The sequence below is a fragment of the Cyanistes caeruleus genome, chromosome 26 (genome assembly GCF_971803275.1).
Source record: "Cyanistes caeruleus chromosome 26, bCyaCae1.hap1.1, whole genome shotgun sequence".
NCBI classification, from domain to species: Eukaryota; Metazoa; Chordata; class Aves; order Passeriformes; family Paridae; genus Cyanistes; species Cyanistes caeruleus.
In genome coordinates, this window is record NC_141726.1 from 4635164 (window position 1) to 4652928 (window position 17765).

At 53.8% G+C, this 17765-nt stretch overlaps 1 protein-coding gene across 30 annotated transcripts in view; it reads left to right on the forward strand.

Moving 5' to 3' along the window:
* Window positions 1-17765, forward strand: part of MACF1 (microtubule actin crosslinking factor 1) — a 150460-nt gene that overhangs the window by 47420 nt on the left and 85275 nt on the right. For 29 of the 30 annotated variants that reach the window (XM_086863264.1, XM_086863278.1, XM_086863268.1 and 26 more), the window contains 27 exons: window positions 617-783; window positions 1401-1513; window positions 1606-1712; window positions 2067-2186; window positions 2292-2387; window positions 2629-2756; window positions 2852-2945; window positions 3626-3780; window positions 3864-4140; window positions 4547-4675; window positions 4921-4998; window positions 5119-5280; window positions 6093-6197; window positions 6690-6785; window positions 7081-7206; window positions 9331-9483; window positions 10950-11104; window positions 11435-11561; window positions 12553-12736; window positions 13720-13889; window positions 14503-14681; window positions 15248-15386; window positions 15758-15951; window positions 16092-16254; window positions 16713-16796; window positions 16879-16986; window positions 17663-17761. In XM_086863264.1, the coding sequence (XP_086719390.1) occupies window positions 617-783; window positions 1401-1513; window positions 1606-1712; window positions 2067-2186; window positions 2292-2387; window positions 2629-2756; window positions 2852-2945; window positions 3626-3780; window positions 3864-4140; window positions 4547-4675; window positions 4921-4998; window positions 5119-5280; window positions 6093-6197; window positions 6690-6785; window positions 7081-7206; window positions 9331-9483; window positions 10950-11104; window positions 11435-11561; window positions 12553-12736; window positions 13720-13889; window positions 14503-14681; window positions 15248-15386; window positions 15758-15951; window positions 16092-16254; window positions 16713-16796; window positions 16879-16986; window positions 17663-17761 (3708 nt within the window). Of the gene's footprint in view, window positions 1-616; window positions 784-1400; window positions 1514-1605; window positions 1713-2066; window positions 2187-2291; window positions 2388-2628; window positions 2757-2851; window positions 2946-3625; window positions 3781-3863; window positions 4141-4546; window positions 4676-4920; window positions 4999-5118; window positions 5281-6092; window positions 6198-6689; window positions 6786-7080; window positions 7207-9330; window positions 9484-10949; window positions 11105-11434; window positions 11562-12552; window positions 12737-13719; window positions 13890-14502; window positions 14682-15247; window positions 15387-15757; window positions 15952-16091; window positions 16255-16712; window positions 16797-16878; window positions 16987-17144; window positions 17249-17662; window positions 17762-17765 lie in introns of those variants that run through there. The other variant, XM_086863274.1, reaches the window with a different exon arrangement.

Sequence of the window (17765 nt, forward strand, 5' to 3'; positions counted from 1 at the left end):
CAAGGGATATTGGTGGTGGTCTGTCCTCACTGCCCACCCTGGGTGCTGCTGGCTGGGAGTCACTGTTCTTGCAGGAGCCCTGGGTGCCTGAGGGTGCTGGGGCTGCTCCTGGTGGGTGCTGGGCAGGGGGAGTGAGGGTACGGGAGGTTGCACGGCGTGTTTGGGGCAGGGAGAGACAGGAAGGGACCTGCCTGGAGCCTCCTCTCTCCAGGACATTGTGTTCCCAGCGAGGCGTGTTCCTGTCTGGTGGGACAGGGATGGTGCGGAGGGAGCGGCTCTGGCGGTTGTTGGGAGCTGGGGTTTGGTGTTGTCAGCTCGTGTCCCAGCTGGGCTGGGCTCTGAGGCCAAGCAGCACCTGGTGCCCCTGTGAAATGGGGTTGGCAAAGGTCTGGCTGTGCCTGCTTGGCTCTCCAGCCCACCCAAACCACACCCTGCAGGTCCAGGGACCCTTCCCAAGTTCCTCGGCCGCAGCGTCCCCCTCTCCCCCGTGGTGACCACGAGTTTCCTCCTCCCCTTTGTGGTAGCCAGGACTGGGGCAGGTTCACAGAAGCTGGATGTGCCTGGTGGAGCTTTTCCTGCTCCTGCATCCTCCCATGGCCGTGCTGCTTCCTTGCAGATCTCCGACATCTACATCAGTGGGGAGCTGGGGGATATGTCGGCCAAGGAGAAGCTGCTGCTGTGGACACAGAAGGTGACAGCAGGTTACATCGGGGTGAAGTGCACCAACTTCTCCTCCTGCTGGAGCGATGGCAAGATGTTCAACGCCCTCATCCACAGATACAGGTGGGCAGGAAGAAGCAATGGGGAGGGTCACGAGGGTTGGGAGGAGGGATGAGGGTCTCCCAGGGGTCCCTGTCCAGCGCTGTGGTCAGATGTCAGTGCTTGGAGATGGGGGTGAAGCTGGGAGCAATGTCTTGTTTACCTGGAGATATCTCTTCTGCCATTTAGCTGTGGAGGGGGGGATGCTTGGAATGAGCAAAAAATGTATCAGGTTGCAGGAAAAAAAAAATCTCAGTGAGGCTGGGGAGAGAAAAGCTGTTAAACTCCTGAGTGCTGCAGTGGTTATGTGGCAGCGCTGCCCTTTCGCTCTCCATGAACAGATGGAGCAGCACTTCCATCTCTGCTTTTATCCAAGGGTCTCAGAGGTCTCCCGAGCAGCAGTTAAACCTCTCTTGGTTCCTTCTTCCCTTCCTGGGACCAAGAGGTTTTTCCTTGCAGCCTGAACCCTGTTCCCAAGCTGGCTGAGCCAGGGAATTCCTGCAGCCCAGGTCTTGGAGAGCCACCACGCCAGGGCTGGGGCTCAGACCAGCCCTCGGAGCCACCCACAGCAGCGGTGCCCATCCAGGCCGCTCTGCCCCGGCCCCCTGGCGCTGGTTGTGACTCTGGGGCGTGTCTTGCAGGCCAGATCTGGTGGACATGGAGAGGGTGCAGATCCAGAGTAACCGGGAGAACCTGGAGCAGGCCTTCGAGATCGCCGAGCGCCTGGGGGTCACACGGCTGCTGGACGCCGAAGGTGGGTGGCCAGGGCATGTGAGCACTGCAGGGAGATGCCAGCCCCTCTTCCCACTCCTTTTCCTCATTGCTTTTCTGCTTCCCTCCTGCCAGATGTGGACGTCCCCTCTCCGGATGAGAAATCCGTGATAACTTACGTGTCTTCAATCTACGATGCCTTTCCCAAAGTCCCCGAGGGAGGAGAAGGGATCAGCGCCATCGTAAGCACTGCTGGGAGGCTGGGACAGCCGTTTGGGAGGCACCTGGGGGCTGTGGGTAGGGTTTGGAAAAGGGTTTTTTCCCCCTGTGGAAATGGGGGAGAGGGAGGAAATCTCTGTTATGGTTTGGGACCTGCTGGCCAGGCTCTGCAGGAAGAAAGCTGAGCTTCCAGAGAGCAGCTGGCAAGGAGGATCCTCCTCTTCCTCCTCCTCCCTGTACCTGGGATGGCATCACATCAGCCAGGCCCTGGCACGGGATCCACCCTGGAGCTTGTCTGTGGCACCTCAGCTCCCTCTCCTTTATCCCCACGGAGATTTGCCCAGCAGCAGTGTTGGTAAAGAGCTCTCGCCCCACAGGAGGTGGATTCCCGGTGGCTGGAGTACCAGAGCCGCGTGGAGACCCTCATCTCCTGGATCAAGCAGCACACGATACTCATGTCAGACAAATCCTTCCCCCAGAACCCCGTAGAGCTAAAGGTAGGTGCTGGGCAAGGTTCCTCCTCGGTGTGTCCTGTGTCCAAGGCTGAGGGATGGGTGGTGGCATTCCCCAGGGCAGTTCCTGATGAGCCTTTCTCATCCCAGGCACTTTATAACCAGTACATACACTTCAAAGAAACTGAAATCCCGGCGAAAGAGCAGGAAAAAGGACAGATAGAGGAGCTCTACAAACTGCTAGAGGTAAGGGTCACAGTGGCTGCCCAGGGGCTGCTAGGTGGGAATGCTGTGCTCTTTTAGCAGGACTGAACTGTGCTGAGTTCAGGCTTATTTTGGAATGGAGAAATGGGAATAACCCTCGGGATAAAGGAGGCAGCGAGCAGCACGCTGCAGGAGCGGAGGCAGAGCTCCTCTTCCCTCTCTGTCATCCCCAGCCAGCTCAAGGGAAAGGTGGGAAATGCCATGCTGCTGATGTTTCCCCCAGGTTTGGATTGAATTTGGGCGCATCAAGTTGCCCCAGGGCTACCACCCCAACGATGTGGAGGAGGAGTGGGGCAAGCTCATCATTGAGATGCTGGAGCGTGAGAAGCTCCTGCGGCCGGCGGTGGAGAGGTCGGTGCTGTGCTCATGCCAGGGACATCCCCTGCTCCTTCCTCTGGCCACAGGGACATCCAGAACCCCCCTCCCACCTCCCTCTGTCATTCCAGGCTAGAATTGCTGCTACAAATCGCTAACAAAATCCAGAATGGTGCTCTGAGCTGTGAAGAAAAGCTCACCCTGGCGAAGAACACGCTACAGGCTGTGAGTGGATTTCCCCCTCCTGATTTTATTGATTTATTTGTTTTCCTACTCTTTTTTTTTTTGTACCCATCTCCTTCCCTCTCTTCTGCCTGGGGTGATGGGTTCCCCTGGACAGTTTTCCTTTCTTTTCTGCCCTTGAGGCTGTCCCAGAGGTGCTGTAGGGGAGCTGGTTGATATTTGGTGATGCCCAGATCACCTTGAGGACAGGGGGATGGGGAATGGTCTTGTCCTCTGGGAATACAGTGAGTGGGGCTGGACATCTGCAGAGGTGCTGGTGTGGAGGAGAAAAGCTTGTCTTCCACTTCTGGAAAAGCTTGTTGAACATTTTTATTACATAATGAGGCTTAAAACCCCCAAAATCTGTTTTATTTGCCTGGCAGAAAGGACTCAGTGGCAGAGCCAGGTTTCTGAAGAGGTTTTCTTTGTTATGAGAGAAAAGAGATGTTGGTTGAAAGGGTTGGGAGCTAAAAATGGTGATCCCATCTATTCCTGGAAGCTTCCAGTTCACCTCCCAAAGTTTCTCTAAAGGGCTTGGGTGTGGTGTGGGGGGATGGATTCATGCTCCTGTTGAGCTTGTGGATCCAAAGGCGTTTCCAGCCTCCAAGCTGGGCTGATGGTGTGTTCTCCCTGCCCCTCCTGGGCTGAGGGGACACGGCCCTGAGTGTCCCATGTCCCCTCAGGACGCCGCTCACCTGGAGTCGGGCCAGCCGGTGCAGCACGAGTCGGACGTGGTGGTGTACCTGCAGGAGTGCGAGGCGCTCATCCGCCAGCTCCAGGTGGACGTGCAGATCCTCCGGGACGAGAACTACTACCAGCTGGAGGAGCTGGTGTTCAGGTGACCTTCCCCAGGGGCTGCAGCTCCCCTCTGAGCGGGGCAGGGAGGGAGCACATCTCCTGACCCTCTCCTTGGCTCCCCAGGATCATGAGGCTGCAGGACGAGCTGGTGACGCTGAGGCTGGAGTGCACCAACCTCTACAGGAAAGGTCACTTCTCCACCCTGGAGCTGGTGCCCACGTCCACGCTGAGCACGACACACCTGAAGGGCGAGTCCCTGACCAAGGGGCTCCACACCTCCTCGGCCTCCTGGTTCCGGAAGCCCATGACCAGGACAGAGCTGGTGGCCATCTCCTCCTCCGAAGATGAAGGCAGCCTCCGCTTCGTCTACGAGCTGCTGGCCTGGGTGGAGGAGATGCAGGTGAGAGCTGGCCCAAACCTCCTGCCTGTGCTCAGGCTGATGTGGGAAGCTGCCTCGGGCCTTTTCCTGCCTTTATCTGTGAATAGTTGCTTTGATGGTTTGCAGTTTTTGGAGATCTGAGGCTTCAGTCTGGAGCTGGGTTTTTTCTCTTGTGGTCCTGCTGGCCAGTGGGGATCAGAGGAGCCCTTCAAAGCTGGAAGCAGATCTGTGCTGGTGCAGTCACTTGCTCTTACGTGGGTGGGAGGCTTGAGTAGGCTGTCCCAGAAATATTCAGTGTTGGAGCACTGGCTTAGGATCTTCCAGCAGGACTGGGAGGTGTTTGTTCCCTCTGGGGTGACCTGGGAGGATCCCTGGCATCCTTTTGAGGGCAGAATGAGCAGGGCTGACTTGAGCCTGTTGTTTTCAGATGAGGCTGGAGCGGGCAGAGTGGGGCACTGACCTGCCAAGCGTGGAGTCCCAGCTGGAGACCCAGAGGCACGTCCACGCCAGCGTGGAGGAGCTGGGCTCCAGCGTCAAGGAGGCCAGGATGTACGAGGTAGGGTGGGGGACACCGGGCATGGCCCCACCTGGGGGCTGAGGACATTGGGGTCAGCTCTTGTGGGTCACATTCCTGGGACAGAGGTGATTTTTAAGGATGGAGCTTCTGAGTGGATGCAGTGCTGCCCTGAGCCGTCCTCCCCACCTCCCCTTCCTCAGGCAGAGCTGTGGAGAGATATTTGGGGATGGGGTTCTGAGTGCTGCTGTCCTGTGATGGTAACAGGAGCATTTCTCACCCTTCAGGGTAAAATGTCTCCGAATTTCCGCGCCAGCTACACGGAGACGCTGGGCAAGCTGGAGACCCAGTACTGCAAACTGATGGTGAGTGAGCTCCCAGCACTGCCCTGGGGTCCAGTCCTGCTCCAAGGCTGGGAAAAAGGGAAAAAAACCCATCAGCTATGGAGCAGGGAGGAAGAATAATAAATAATTCTTTGTGTCCAGGAAACCTCGAGCTTCAGGCTGAGGCACCTCCAGAGCTTGCATGGATTCGTGTCCCGGGCCACAGCTGAGCTGATCTGGCTGAATGAGAAGGAGGAGGAGGAACTGGCCTACGACTGGAGTGACAACAACCCCAACATTGCAGCCAAGAAGAATTACTTCTCGGTGAGTGCTGGGAGGGCAGGCACTGATTTTGATCCGTGGTGGAGCCCTCAGCTCCCAACAGAGCCCAGTTCCTCAGGCTGGATGCTCCCTGCCAGCTCACTGAGCTTGCTGCTGCTGAACAGAGCTGATGGAAGCTCTCCCCAGAGCAAAAAGTGAAGTGGAAGTGTGTGTTCAATTGAATTGCAATCAAAAAGGCATCAAAAGATGTATTTTTAGCATTATTTTGGAGCTCAAGTCATCTTGAACTAGTGGTGGCAAGGGGGGTAAGTCTGAGCCAAAGAGGAAAATTGATTCCTCTTTAAAGCAGTATAAACAAATTCCCATCTTTCCACAATCACACTGTCTGGAGCTGAAGAAGTCCCTGGGCAGGTTTCCAGGGCCTGTTTGGCACACAGATGTTGCCAAATTAGAAGATGAACAGATCACATGGACACAGGTCGAGGTGTGGTGAAAAGAAGAGAAAGTTTATTTTTCCTCCCAGGATTTACAGGTTTCTGACCCCAGCCAGGGATGGGATGGTCAGGATAACACTTTCCCACTGCACTGGCCATGAGAGATGCCCATCACAAGACAACAGAAAGAATGTACACATATCTATGTTTACAGTCACTGTCCTGGGAAAGTCTTTAGAAAACCATGTCAGCAAGCTCAGAAGCTGAGTTTTCAGGGCAGATTCCCGTTGGGAACGGGGCTGGGGGGCCCTGCTGGATTCCCTGGGATCTGCTGGTGCTTCCCACAGAACTTCCACGCTTGGACACGTGGTCTGAGCCAGCTCCTGGAGCTGAGATCTGGACTTTGTGTCCCTCCTGCAGGAGCTGACAGCAGAGCTGGAAGAGAAGCAGGACATCTTCCGCTCCCTCCAGGACACGGCTGAGCTGCTCTCCCTGGAGAACCACCCTGCCAAGCAAACCGTGGAGGTGAGTGGCAGAGCAGTGGGGTTCCCGAGGATCAAATCACCTCAGCTGGAATTGGGAGACTTGCTTTCCCACCCCACAGCGCCTGATGAAGTGTTTTTATGGTGGCAGGACATCAGTGCAGCGGCGGAGCTTTTTAATTTTGGGAAGTGGCCGTTCCCAAATAATCCCCACCTCTAATTAAGACACACAGGGCATGAACCTTTCCTGCAGTGAGGTGATGGCCTTGGAGTCACCCAGGCTTCCAGGGACACTGTGGTGGTGAAACAAAGGGCTGTGGGAACCTTTTCCATGGGGTAAAAGCAAACCTGCTCCTGCTTCTGGCATCGTGGCTGTGTGAGACGTGGGGACACTGAGACAGGGTCTGCCACCTCCTGTGTCCAAACCCTCCTGGCTCCATCCAGATTTTGGTCATTTCTGTCCCTCCCTCCAGCTCCTGTGTCCCTCCTGGCTGTGAATGCCCTTTTTCCAGCACTTTTTCCATGTTTTCCACAGGCCTACAGCGCTGCTGTGCACAGCCAGTGGCAGTGGATCAAGCAGCTCTGCCTGTGCGTGGAGCAGCACGTGAAGGAGAATGCTGCCTATTTCCAGGTATTTGGGACCAGATTCCCCTGAATCCCACTCCATGAGCTCACTGTGCTGCTGTTCTCCTTGGGGGAGAGGGAAGGAGGGATTTGGGCTTTCTCTGGGGTGTCTGTTTGCTGCTCCCTGGGGGAAAACAGGATCGGCTTCCTCTGGTCATCCACGTGGGATGATCCTGCCCTCGCAGCTCCAAAGCCAGAGCAGTGCCAGGAGCTGCTGGCTGAGCCTTTGGGGTGCTCCTTGCCTGCCTTCAGGCTGCTCAGGGGGCTTGTCCAGGTTCCTGTGAGCCCCTTTGCCTTGGCAGTTCTTCAGCGACGCGCGGGAATCAGAGACGTACCTGCGGAACCTGCAGGACTCCATCAAAAGGAAATATTCCTGCGACCACAACACGAGCCTGACGCGGCTAGAGGACCTCCTGCAGGACTCCATGGTGGGTTCTCTGACATCCCACCGCCCTGCTCTGCTCCAGCAGCGTTGCCTGGGGCTCCTCTTGCTTCCCCGGGGAGAACTGAGCTCTTCATCCCCGCGGTTTGGTGGGGTGTGGGTGGAAAGCTCCAAGCTTTCCCTTGGAGCTGCTGAATGAGCTGCAGGCTGTGCTGTGTGGCACAGCTGGAGTTGGTCACTGTCATTTAGAGGCACCTCTCTGTGTCCTCAGGGTGAGGAGCAGGCAGCCTGTGCGAGGTCACAGCCTGACGTGTGAGCTGCTCCTGCCCTGGCCGTGCCCATCCTGCTCCAGCCCTGCTGACAAAGGGCCCGTGGGATGCTCCTGGTTCTGCTCTGGAGCTGGTGGAGATCTGCCTGCCCTTTATCCAGCCCAAATCCCGTGTTAATCCATCCTGCTGGATGGGGGGAGAGCCAGGGCAGCCTGGCTGTGCCAGGGGCTGATCTCTGAGCACGTGGCCTGGCTTAGCTGAGCAGAGCAGAGCCCGGGCCGTGGCACTGTCACCTTCTTGCCTGATGTGGCCTGAGAAAAAACAACCTAAAAACACCCCCTGAGGAGCAAAGCATCAGCTGGTGTTTGACACCAGGCTCGGGGGAGGATTTGGGCTGTGGCTGAAGCGCTGATGAGGTGTCCTGGCAGGGCCAGGAGGTGACACTGGGTGTGTGACAGGCAGGTCCCACACACTGCTCCCAGTGTCCCCAGGGTGTGACTGGGCTGTCCTGACTGGGGGTGACGGGTTCAGCAGCACTCTCCTCTCTCCTGGGGGCTCCCTGGCAGGCTCTCAGGGTTGTCCTGGCCTGTCTCTGGTGTGCCAGGGTGTGGAGCAGCCAGCCTGGCTCCTGGGGGCTGTGCTTGGGAGCCCTGGAACACCGGGGGTCTGGCAGGTGCCATCTGGGGTGGGAGAGGCTGTTGTGGGCAGCCAGAGAGTGGCCACAAACCCAGGATTGCCCTGAGCTCAGCTATATTTCTCTTTCTTACCTAATAAGTTAAAGCTGTATTTCTTCCAATCATGCTCCCTGGGACAGGCACAGGTAGTTTATTTAATCATTTATTCTTTTATTTTTTTATTTTTATTTTTTTATTTTTTATTTATTTTTTTAACCATGAAATTCTCCACTGCTGTAGCACACTAACCAACCCCAGGGTACCGAGCATGAGGGAGAATCTTCTCTGGGATCCTTTTTTTGAAACCTTTGCCACAGCCAGCAGGGGCTGAGCTGTCACTAATCACTGCCAGTGCTGTGATCCACACATCTCCACCAGTGCCAGAGGCTGTTCCAGGGGAGCTTTGCCTCCATTTCCCCCCTGGGTTGGTCCCACCACCAAACCCAGCAGGGATTTGTAGGAATCACCTCCAGCTGGCAGCTTTCTGCCCAAAGCCAGAGGCCTGTGCCATGGCTGCACCCTGAGCCCCTTCTCCAGAGATGTTTTACCCCCATAGTTCATAATTCCCACCTTCTCCTGGGATGTTTTACCCCCATAATCCATTGTCTCCCACCTTCTCCTGGGATGTTTTATCCCCATAGTTCATAATTCCCACCTTCTCCTGGGATGTTTTATCGCCATAGTTCATCATTCCCACCTTCTCCTGGGATGTTTTATCCCCATAATCCATCATGCCCACCTTCTCCTGGGCTGTTTTACCCCCATAATTCATCATCTCCCATTCCAGCCATGGGTTTAAACACCCCTTCCTCCTTTGCTCTGGAGGAGGGAGCATGCTTCCCTGGGCTCTCCTGCAGGCAGCTGAGCTTTCCCAGCTTTGGGCTGGACGTTGTCCTGCTCCTGGCCCCTCACAGCTCCTGGGACTCTGTTTTGATGGATGTTGTGTTCTCATTTTTTTTTATTTTTTTATTTTTTGGCCCTTTTGAAAGAAAACCTTTTCTTGTCCAAGCAGCCAGAGAGCCAGAGGCGTGCATGTGGCTTTGCAGGGCAGTGGGAGTAGCAGTGACATCCGTCCTCCCTCCCTTCCCATCTCCTGAGCCCTCTTCCCATCCTGCCAGGGCAGCAGGATCCTCCTGCCGTGTTTGCTCAGGCCAGCACCGGGGTGGGGCTGGGAGAGACCTCCCCTCACCACCCTCGGGCAACCCTTCCTCCTTCCCCCCTTGCCAGGACGAGAAGGAGCAGCTCATCCAGTCCAAGAGCTCGGTGGCCAGCCTGGTGGGACGCTCCAAATCCATCGTGCAGCTGCGGCCCAGGAACCCGGAGCACACCCTGAGGAGCACCATCCCCATCAAGGCCGTCTGTGACTACCGGCAGATCGAGGTGAGGATCACCAGGGTGGCACCTGGAGAGGGAACAAGGCAGGGGGAGTGACACCGTGATCCTAACTTTTCTCTAAAAACTCCTTTTTTCCGTTTCTTTGTTCCTCTTCTGTGTTTTTCTTTTTATTCTTGGGTTTCTCAGCCTCCTTTGGACTGGATTCTTTTGGGATCCTCCCTGGTGGGGAGCTCTGATTATCTCAGTTCTTATGATTGGAAGAAAACTCCCGAGCTCGTTAGAATCTTGTTTCTCATGTTTATTTATTAACATCACAAAACTTAACAGGTCTCTCCAGGCTGGTTACAAGGTTAATCTTTGCAATTTGGCACATTTCTTTCTTCTGATGGTACAAACAAGGCTTTGTGGCACACTTCGTGTCTGATGCACAGAATGGCCCCTAAATACGCAATTCTTTTATCTTTATACCTATTTTTACCCAATTAACAGTAGATGTGTATATTATTTTTCTTAATGACCCAATGACCCATCACCTCTGTGCTGCACTGCAGCATTTTCTATCCAATCACTCACTGTTACCCAAAAAACCTCCAGGAGAAGAACATGAAGAAGAAAGAAGGGACAAGGGACAACACCCTAAATCCTCAGTCTTGTCTCCTGTTCTCTAAACTAACTTTTTCACCCAGTGATTTAAAAAAACTTTCTAATCTACACACTTACACTTTTAGCTTTTCCTATCTAACTTCAACATTTGTTCTCATGTATCACCATGAAAACACATTCATGAATTTCATATGATAAGAAATTCAGTGTTTTTCTAGATCTTATAACTAAGTATCAGAAACAAGGGCACACACTCTGTATTGCAGACTCCAACAGTGATGAGATGAAAATGAAATGAAATGAAATGAAATGAAATGAAATGAAATGAAATGAAATGAAAACCACCGTGGTGGTTTAGGATGAGCACCATAGGATCTGTCACTGGGAAGACAGGAGGAGGGAAACAGCAGGGATGTTTCTCCTGGAGCAGATTTCCGTGTCTTGGATTTATTCTGGGCAGGAATAAAGTCCTTTCCCCTTCCAACATCCCAAACATCCAGGGATGTTTCTCCTGGAGCAGATTTCCGTGTTTTGGATTTATTCTGGGCAGGAATAAAGTCCTTTCCCCTTCCAACATCCCAAACATCCAGGGATGTTTCTCCTGGAGCAGATTTCTGTGTCTTGGGTTTATTTTGGGCAGGAATAAAGTCCTTTTCCCTTCCAAGGGAGGACAGGCTCCATCAGGCTCAGCCAAACAAGCACGTGGGTGGAAGCCAACACTTCCTCATCCCTTCCTCTCCCGGCACGAGCGTGCCGCGCTGCTTGGCACCGTTCCAGGCCATTTCTCGGTTCAAACATATCCATCTGTGTATTTTTGGGAGCTGGCTCACCCCCAGGAGAGGGCCTGGCAGCGGGGACAGGCGTGCAGGGCCCTGCTGCTGGTTTGTGACGGGCTGCTGCTGTTGCAGATCACCATCTGCAGGAACGACGAGTGCGTCCTGGAGGACAATTCCCAGAGGACCAAGTGGAAGGTGATCAGCCCCACGGGGAACGAGGCCATGGTGCCTTCTGTCTGCTTCCTGATCCCCCCACCCAACAAAGAGGCCATCGAGATGGCCAGCAGGTAACTTGGTGGCAGTCCCAGAGAGATGGGATGGTGGCATGGGAGGGGAACGGGGACAGAGTGGGGGTGGAGGTGTGAAAGTGGTTTGTGGTGAGGAAAGGAATCCCTCACAGCTGCAAACTCCACTGTAGGAGCTTGCAGAAGGAATTAAAAATGACAATTTAGGAGGAGGGACCCCCCCCCAGGGATCTCTGGCATCAGGAGATCCCAGACTGGGATCACTGGATCGATGGGCTGCTGTCTGCCACTGCTGGCTGGAGGATTAACGGGGCCAGGGCTGGGTTTGCTGGCAGGATCCAGGCCTCATGGATCCTCTCCTTCCCCTTGCAGGGTGGAGCAGCTGTACCAGAAAGTGATGGCTCTCTGGCACCAGCTCCACATGAACACAAAGAGCCTCATCTCCTGGAACTACCTGCGCAAGGACATCGCCCTGGTGCAGAGCTTCAGCGTGGAAAAGGTACAGGGGAGCTTCCCCTGCCTGCTGCTGGGGCTTGTGCTGCTCTCCAGGCTTCCCTGTGTGGCCAAAGATAGGGGGAATCCAGGGTGTGCAAGAGGGTGTTGGTATGATTGCTGTCTGTAGAGAGAGGAACAGTTCCTATCTGGATCCTCAGCTGAGAGAGGTGCAGGGGGTGTTCATGGGGAGATGGTACCAGGCAACAGCAAAGTTACACAGCTGAAGTCTGCAAGCTTTTGTGGGCTCCTTGTCTGCTCCATTGTCCTGTGGCAATGAGTTCAGGGCACTGGCCTGTCCCCATTTTTGGTCTCCTGTTGTGCTGGCAGGCTGTGGTCACAGGGAAAGATATGGTCAAGCCACAAGGTCTGTCTTTGGTGGGTTTTTAATATTGAAATAATAATGTGTCTTGAACGGCCTGTCTCTTTGCCAGGAGCCAGAAATGCTGTGTATGTTCTCTTGTAAATGCTTGTGGCTTAAAGAGGAATGTGGCAGGATGGGGAGAAGTTCATGGGGTGTGCTGGGGTCTGGCTCAGACCAGGCAGCAGGTAGCTCTGGTGATGTGCTAGCCATGGCAGCACATCAGGTACAGGGTACAGGGGAGCTTCCCTGCCTGCTTCTGGGGCTTGTGCTGCTCTCCAGGCTTCTCTGTGTGGTCAAAGACAGGGGGAATCCAGGATGTGCAAGAGGTCTTTACACCTGGGACAGTGCACACCTTGGAAAGGGTCACAGTTTACAGCTATCAGGAGCAGGGGGTGGAAAAAAGGAACAATTTACACCTGGAAAACCTGAGTTCAGGGGTGCTGTGCAAAGGGATTGCAGCTTTTCCCCAATAAAAAGAGCATCAGGAGTTTGCTGCTGCTGAGAGTTTGTGGACTGAGCGTTTCCAAGGATTTACCTTTCCCCTCTGAAAATACTCCTTGGGCCGATGACGGCGGCTGGGTTGGTGCACAGGGATGTTCCTGATGTTTGGATGTGCCCCTTTTTCCGCTCCCAGCTCAGATCCTCGGCTGAAGGGGAGTGTCAGCAGGCCCTGAAGAGCCTCCAGGCGCACTACGAGGATTTCCTGCAGGACAGCCGCGACTCGGAGCTGTTCTCGGTGTCGGACCGGCTGCGCCTGGAGGAGGAGGTGGAATCTTGCAAGGAACGCATCCGGCAGCTGCTGGAGTCCATGGAGAACGGTGAGCTTCAAAGGGCTGGATGGTTTAACCTGTGGGAACTATAAACAAAGGATTTTATGGGACAGCTCCCTGCTCTTCTTTTCCTGAGCTGGTTGATGGTGTGAGCAGCTGCTCTCCTTGTTTCTCCATCTGTCCATCCCAGTGTCCAGCACTGTTCCTGCAGACAGGCCTTGGCTTTGCAGCTCCTGCTGAGCTGCTGACTCCTCTTCCCCTTTGCAGTGCTGGCAGCAGGAATGCATTCCAAGCAAGGAGCCCTCCCTGCATTTAATCTTTAATACATTTAATAAATTCAAAATGAAATAAATATAAATTTTAATGAATACAAATTTTAATAAATACAAATTTTAATGAATACAAATTTTAATAAATACAAATTTAGATAAATACAAATTTTAATGAATACAAATTTTAATGAATACAAATTTAGATAAATACAAATTTTAATGAATACAAATTTTAATGAATACAAATTTTAATGAATACAAATTTTAATGAATACAAATTTTAATAAATACAAATTTTAATGAATACAAATTTTAATGAATACAAATTTAGATAAATACAAATTTTAATAAATACAAATTTAAATGGATACAAATTTTAATCAATACAAATTTTAATCAATACAAATTTTAATCAATACAAATTTTAATGGATACAAATTTTAATCGATACAAATTTTAATGAATACAAATTTTAATCGATACAAATTTTAATCAATACAAATTTTAATAAATTCAAATTTAAATAAACAGAAATTTCAATAAATGCAAATTTAAATAAACACAAATTTAATACACGTGGCGGTGTGACACTGTGAGCCCCGCTAGGACTGAGGGCTGCGGTGAGGTTCCCTGTGGCTGGACTCATTTCCAGAACGAGATGATTTAATTAACGCGTTCTCCACCTGAGCAGAGGTCCCTGTTTGGGACAGACATTGCCCAGCGGTGCCTGAGCTGCTGTCCTGTGTCTGTACCTTGCAGAAGACAAGGACGAGAGCGTTGCCAGGACCTTTCTGTCGGAGCTGAAGAACATCCGGCTGCGCCTGGAGGAGAGCGAGCAGCGGCTGCTGAGCCGCATCCAGAGCCCGAGCAGCGCCCGAGCGGACGGGGACAGCGCCCAGGAGAACGCCATCCGCACCGCCGAGCAGGAGGTCAGGCCTGCTGCTGCCTGCTGGGCAGGGGAGAGCTGCACACAGAGCCAAAAAGAGCTGCAGCTGCTCTGCCTGGGAGCGGGGTCTGGGGGAATCTCGCTGCGCAGAAGGAGCCTCAGCGGGTGGGCTGCTCTATCAGGAACAGCGGCACAGACTCTCTAGGGAGTCCATCAGGAGAATGTCTCTTAGTTTATTATTTCAGCTCTGTTTTATAGACTGATCCGTGGAAAGTACAGAAAGGAAACTCTTATTGGTTAGTAAATCACTACATCACCATCATTGGTCAGTGGGGCACAACACCCCCTGACCTTCTCCTGCAAAGAAAACAAGAGACAGAGAAACAACACCTGCAAGGCTGTTTTCTGTCTTTGAGGATTGTTTTAAATCCTCCCCATGAATTTCCCAGGCCAGCTTCTAAGGCAGGACTTGAGAAAGCTATGTGGCCTGCAATTCCACAGGCACTTTGCTGCCTGCTCCAGAGCTAGCATCCACAGGCTGCCTGCTTCATTTCCTACCAGCTCCCTTTTCCAAGGGCAATCCTGCCTTTTCCAAGGGCAATCCTGCCTTTTCCCGGCCTGTTTTTGGCTCTCACGGTGTCTCCCTCTCTCCGCAGCGCACGCAGGAGGATCTGCAGCAGCTGCAGGCAGAGCTGCGGGTTGTGTCCGAGAGGTGCTGCAGCTTCCTGGACAAAGCTCCTGCGGGGCCCAGCACGCCCCAGCTGCGCTCAGAGCTGGACTTGGTGGTGAACAAGATGGAGCAGACGCGTGGGCTGTCTTCCATCTACCTGGAAAAGTGAGTTGGGATGTGCCTCTGTCCCCAAATACCCTTCTGAGTGTTCCTGTCGCTCTGTTAGGAACGGCTGGGAGAGCGACACAGACTCTCATGGAGTCAGTCAGGAGAATATCTCTTAGTTTATTACTTCAGCTTTGTTTTATAGACTGATATGTGGAAAGTACAGAAAGGAAACTCTTATTGGTTAGTAAATCACTACATCACCATCATTGGTCAGTGGTGCACACTACCCCCTGACCTTCTCCTGCAAAGAAAACAAGAGACAGATAACAACACCTGCAAGACTGTTTTCTGTCTTTGAGGATTGTTTTTAAATCCTCCCATGAATTTCTCAGGCCAGCTTCTCAGGCAGGACTGAGAGCTATGTGGCCTGTAATAACTACAGGCACTCTGATTCAGATTTAGCATCCATATGTTCCCAGTTCACCAAAGGCCTTATTCTGTCCCTCCAGCTCACCTTGTGCTGGATGTGAGCGAATCCATCCCCCTGCAGCGCGTGGTGCAGGTCTCTGCCACGTCTGGGATGTCATTGTGCCTCATTGTGCCTCCTCTGCTTGCCCTGCCAGGTTGAAGACGGTTGATGTCATTATCCGCAGCACCCAAGGAGCAGAATCGCTGGTCAAAGGCTACGAGGTGAAGCTGAGCCAGGAGGAGGCTGTTCCTGCTGACCTGGCAGCCATTCAGGCTCACAGGACAGTGCTGCAGGTTTGTCAAGCAGAATCCTTCCCTTCTTTCTGCTGGATTTGGACTGTGGGACGTTTTCCTTGCCTTGAGACGTTTGAGAGGGTTTTGTGCTGCTGATGTGAGAGCTCTGATTGCTTTGTGAGTGTGGCAGAGGTGCTGTGGCTTGTGCTCTGCTGCTGTAGGACAGGCCCTGAGCCAATCTGACCCGGGAGCACTTTCCCCTTCATTCTACACCTCCCATAACCTCCCAGTTCCTTGCAGCCTAAGGAGAGTGGGAAATAAACCCATTAACCCCCTCGCAGCTTTGTCACCTCCGGGTGACAATCAGGACATCCCTGGCTCGCTCCCTTCTGCTTTGGGTGGCACTGACCAGGTGCTGTCTCCTTTTGCAGCAGTGGCTGGGGGAGGTGAAGGACAAGGGCTCCGTGTTCTCCACGCTGGAGGAGGAGATGGCGAAGGCGAAGGAGGTGGGGGAGCAGCTGTTCCAGCTGAGGCAGGAGCGCAGCATCGACCTGGAGCGCTTCCAGGAGAGGAGCAGCCAGCTGTGGGATCGCTGGCAGCGCGTCTGCGCCCAGATCGAGACCCGGTGAGAGACCTCCTGCCTCCCCTCCCACGTTCACTCATCCCTCAGCTTGTTGGGTCAGGCTTGGTGGGGAAACTCCTGCCTGGGGGTTCCTGCTGGTGGCTTTTCACCCTCTCCTCTTACCTGTCGTGGTTTTCTCTCAGCCACACGGAGCTGGAGAGCATCCAGGAGGTGCTGAGTGATTACCGGCAGTGCCACAGCGCCCTGATCCAGTGGATTGAGGAGATCACAGCCCAGCAGGAGCTGATGAAGCCTGGTCAGGCCGAGGACAGCCGGGTGCTGTCGGAGCAGCTCAGCCAGCAAACGGTGAGGCAGGACCTCGTGATGGCTCGCTGCTGCTGTCACCCTGTCACTTCTTTTCATCTCTGAGCTTGGGAATGTGGAAAGCAGCAGGGGAGAGGCTGCAGGCCTGAGCTGGGTGTCTGGGAAGTGGAGGAGCTCTGCTTGACTCGAGGTGCAGATCAGGTCTTGCGTGAAAAATTGGAGAGCGCAGAGATTTTACCCGAAAGTGCAGGGATGTGAAGCAGAATTCTGCTCGTGTCCCCATGGCTGCTGTCATGGAATCCCAGGAAGGCTGGGTTGGAAGGGATCTCCAGGATCATCGTGTTTCCATCCTCCTGCCATGTTTCCACTAGACCAGGTTGCTCCAAGCCCCGTCCAACCTGGCCATGAACACTTCCAGGGTTGGGTCATCCACAGCTGCTCTGGGCAACAACCCAGCCAACCTGTTCTGACAACCATTTTTGCTTTGTATTTCCTTGAAGGCTTTGGCTGCAGAAATTGAGAAAAACCAAGCCAAGCTGGACCAGTGTCAGAAATTCTCCCAGCAATACTCAGCTGCCGTCAAGGTACAGTTTCCCCCCCTGGCCTGGGTAGGGTGGGCTGGGCAGGAGCAGCCCTGGCAGATCTCACATCTCCCCACCTTTGCAGGACTACGAGCTGCAGCTGATGACCTACAGGGCCTTTGTGGAGTCGCAGCAGAAGTCCCCCATGAAGCGCCGGCGGATGCTCTCCTCCTCGGATGCCATCACCCAGGAGGTAGGAACCCACCTGAGCTCAGCAGGGGGAAATTCTGGGGGGGGGTTCTTCAACGCCCAGCAAAACCACCCAGCAGCCTCTGTGAAATGAGCTCCCTTTCTGCTGAACTCTCTTGTATAAATAAAGTTTCCACCCTCGCTGTTTTTTCCAATAGCCAGAGAGGATGGCTTAGTGCCCTAAGCACCAGGTATGCCATACCTTGACTCCTGGGAACCCCTGGGTCAAATCCAGCAGGGTCGGCTCAGCCCTTCAGCCTGGCGAGGTAAATAACCAGAGCACCATGCAGTGTTGCTGTGTGTGCATCTGTGGGATGAGAACCTTTTAGGGACCCGAGCTCCTGTCTGCTCTGTGTGGATATTAAAGACCCCGGTAGCCCTCTGTAAAGAGCTGAGCCCCCACCCCAGTGTCCGTGGCCGGAGCGTGCCCTCGCTCCAGTGTCGTGCAGCATGCCTTGTGTGGCCACCACCCTCCCCAGCAGACCTGCTGCCTTCCATTGGTGCCATCCCGGGGCTGCCAGGGGCTTCCTGAGCCAGAGGTGCCACATCCATGTCATGCACTGTCCAGGGTGAGGTTCCAGATGTGCCAGCAGCACTGATGCACCCCCTTTTTCCCCTCTGTTTTCCCCTCTGTTTTCCCCTCTGTTTTCCCCTCTGTTTTCCCCTCTGTCCCTCGGCAGTTCATGGATCTGAGGACTCGTTACACAGCCCTGGTGACTCTGACCACCCAGCACGTGAAGTACATCAGCGACGCGCTGCGGCGGCTGGAGGAGGAGGAGGTGA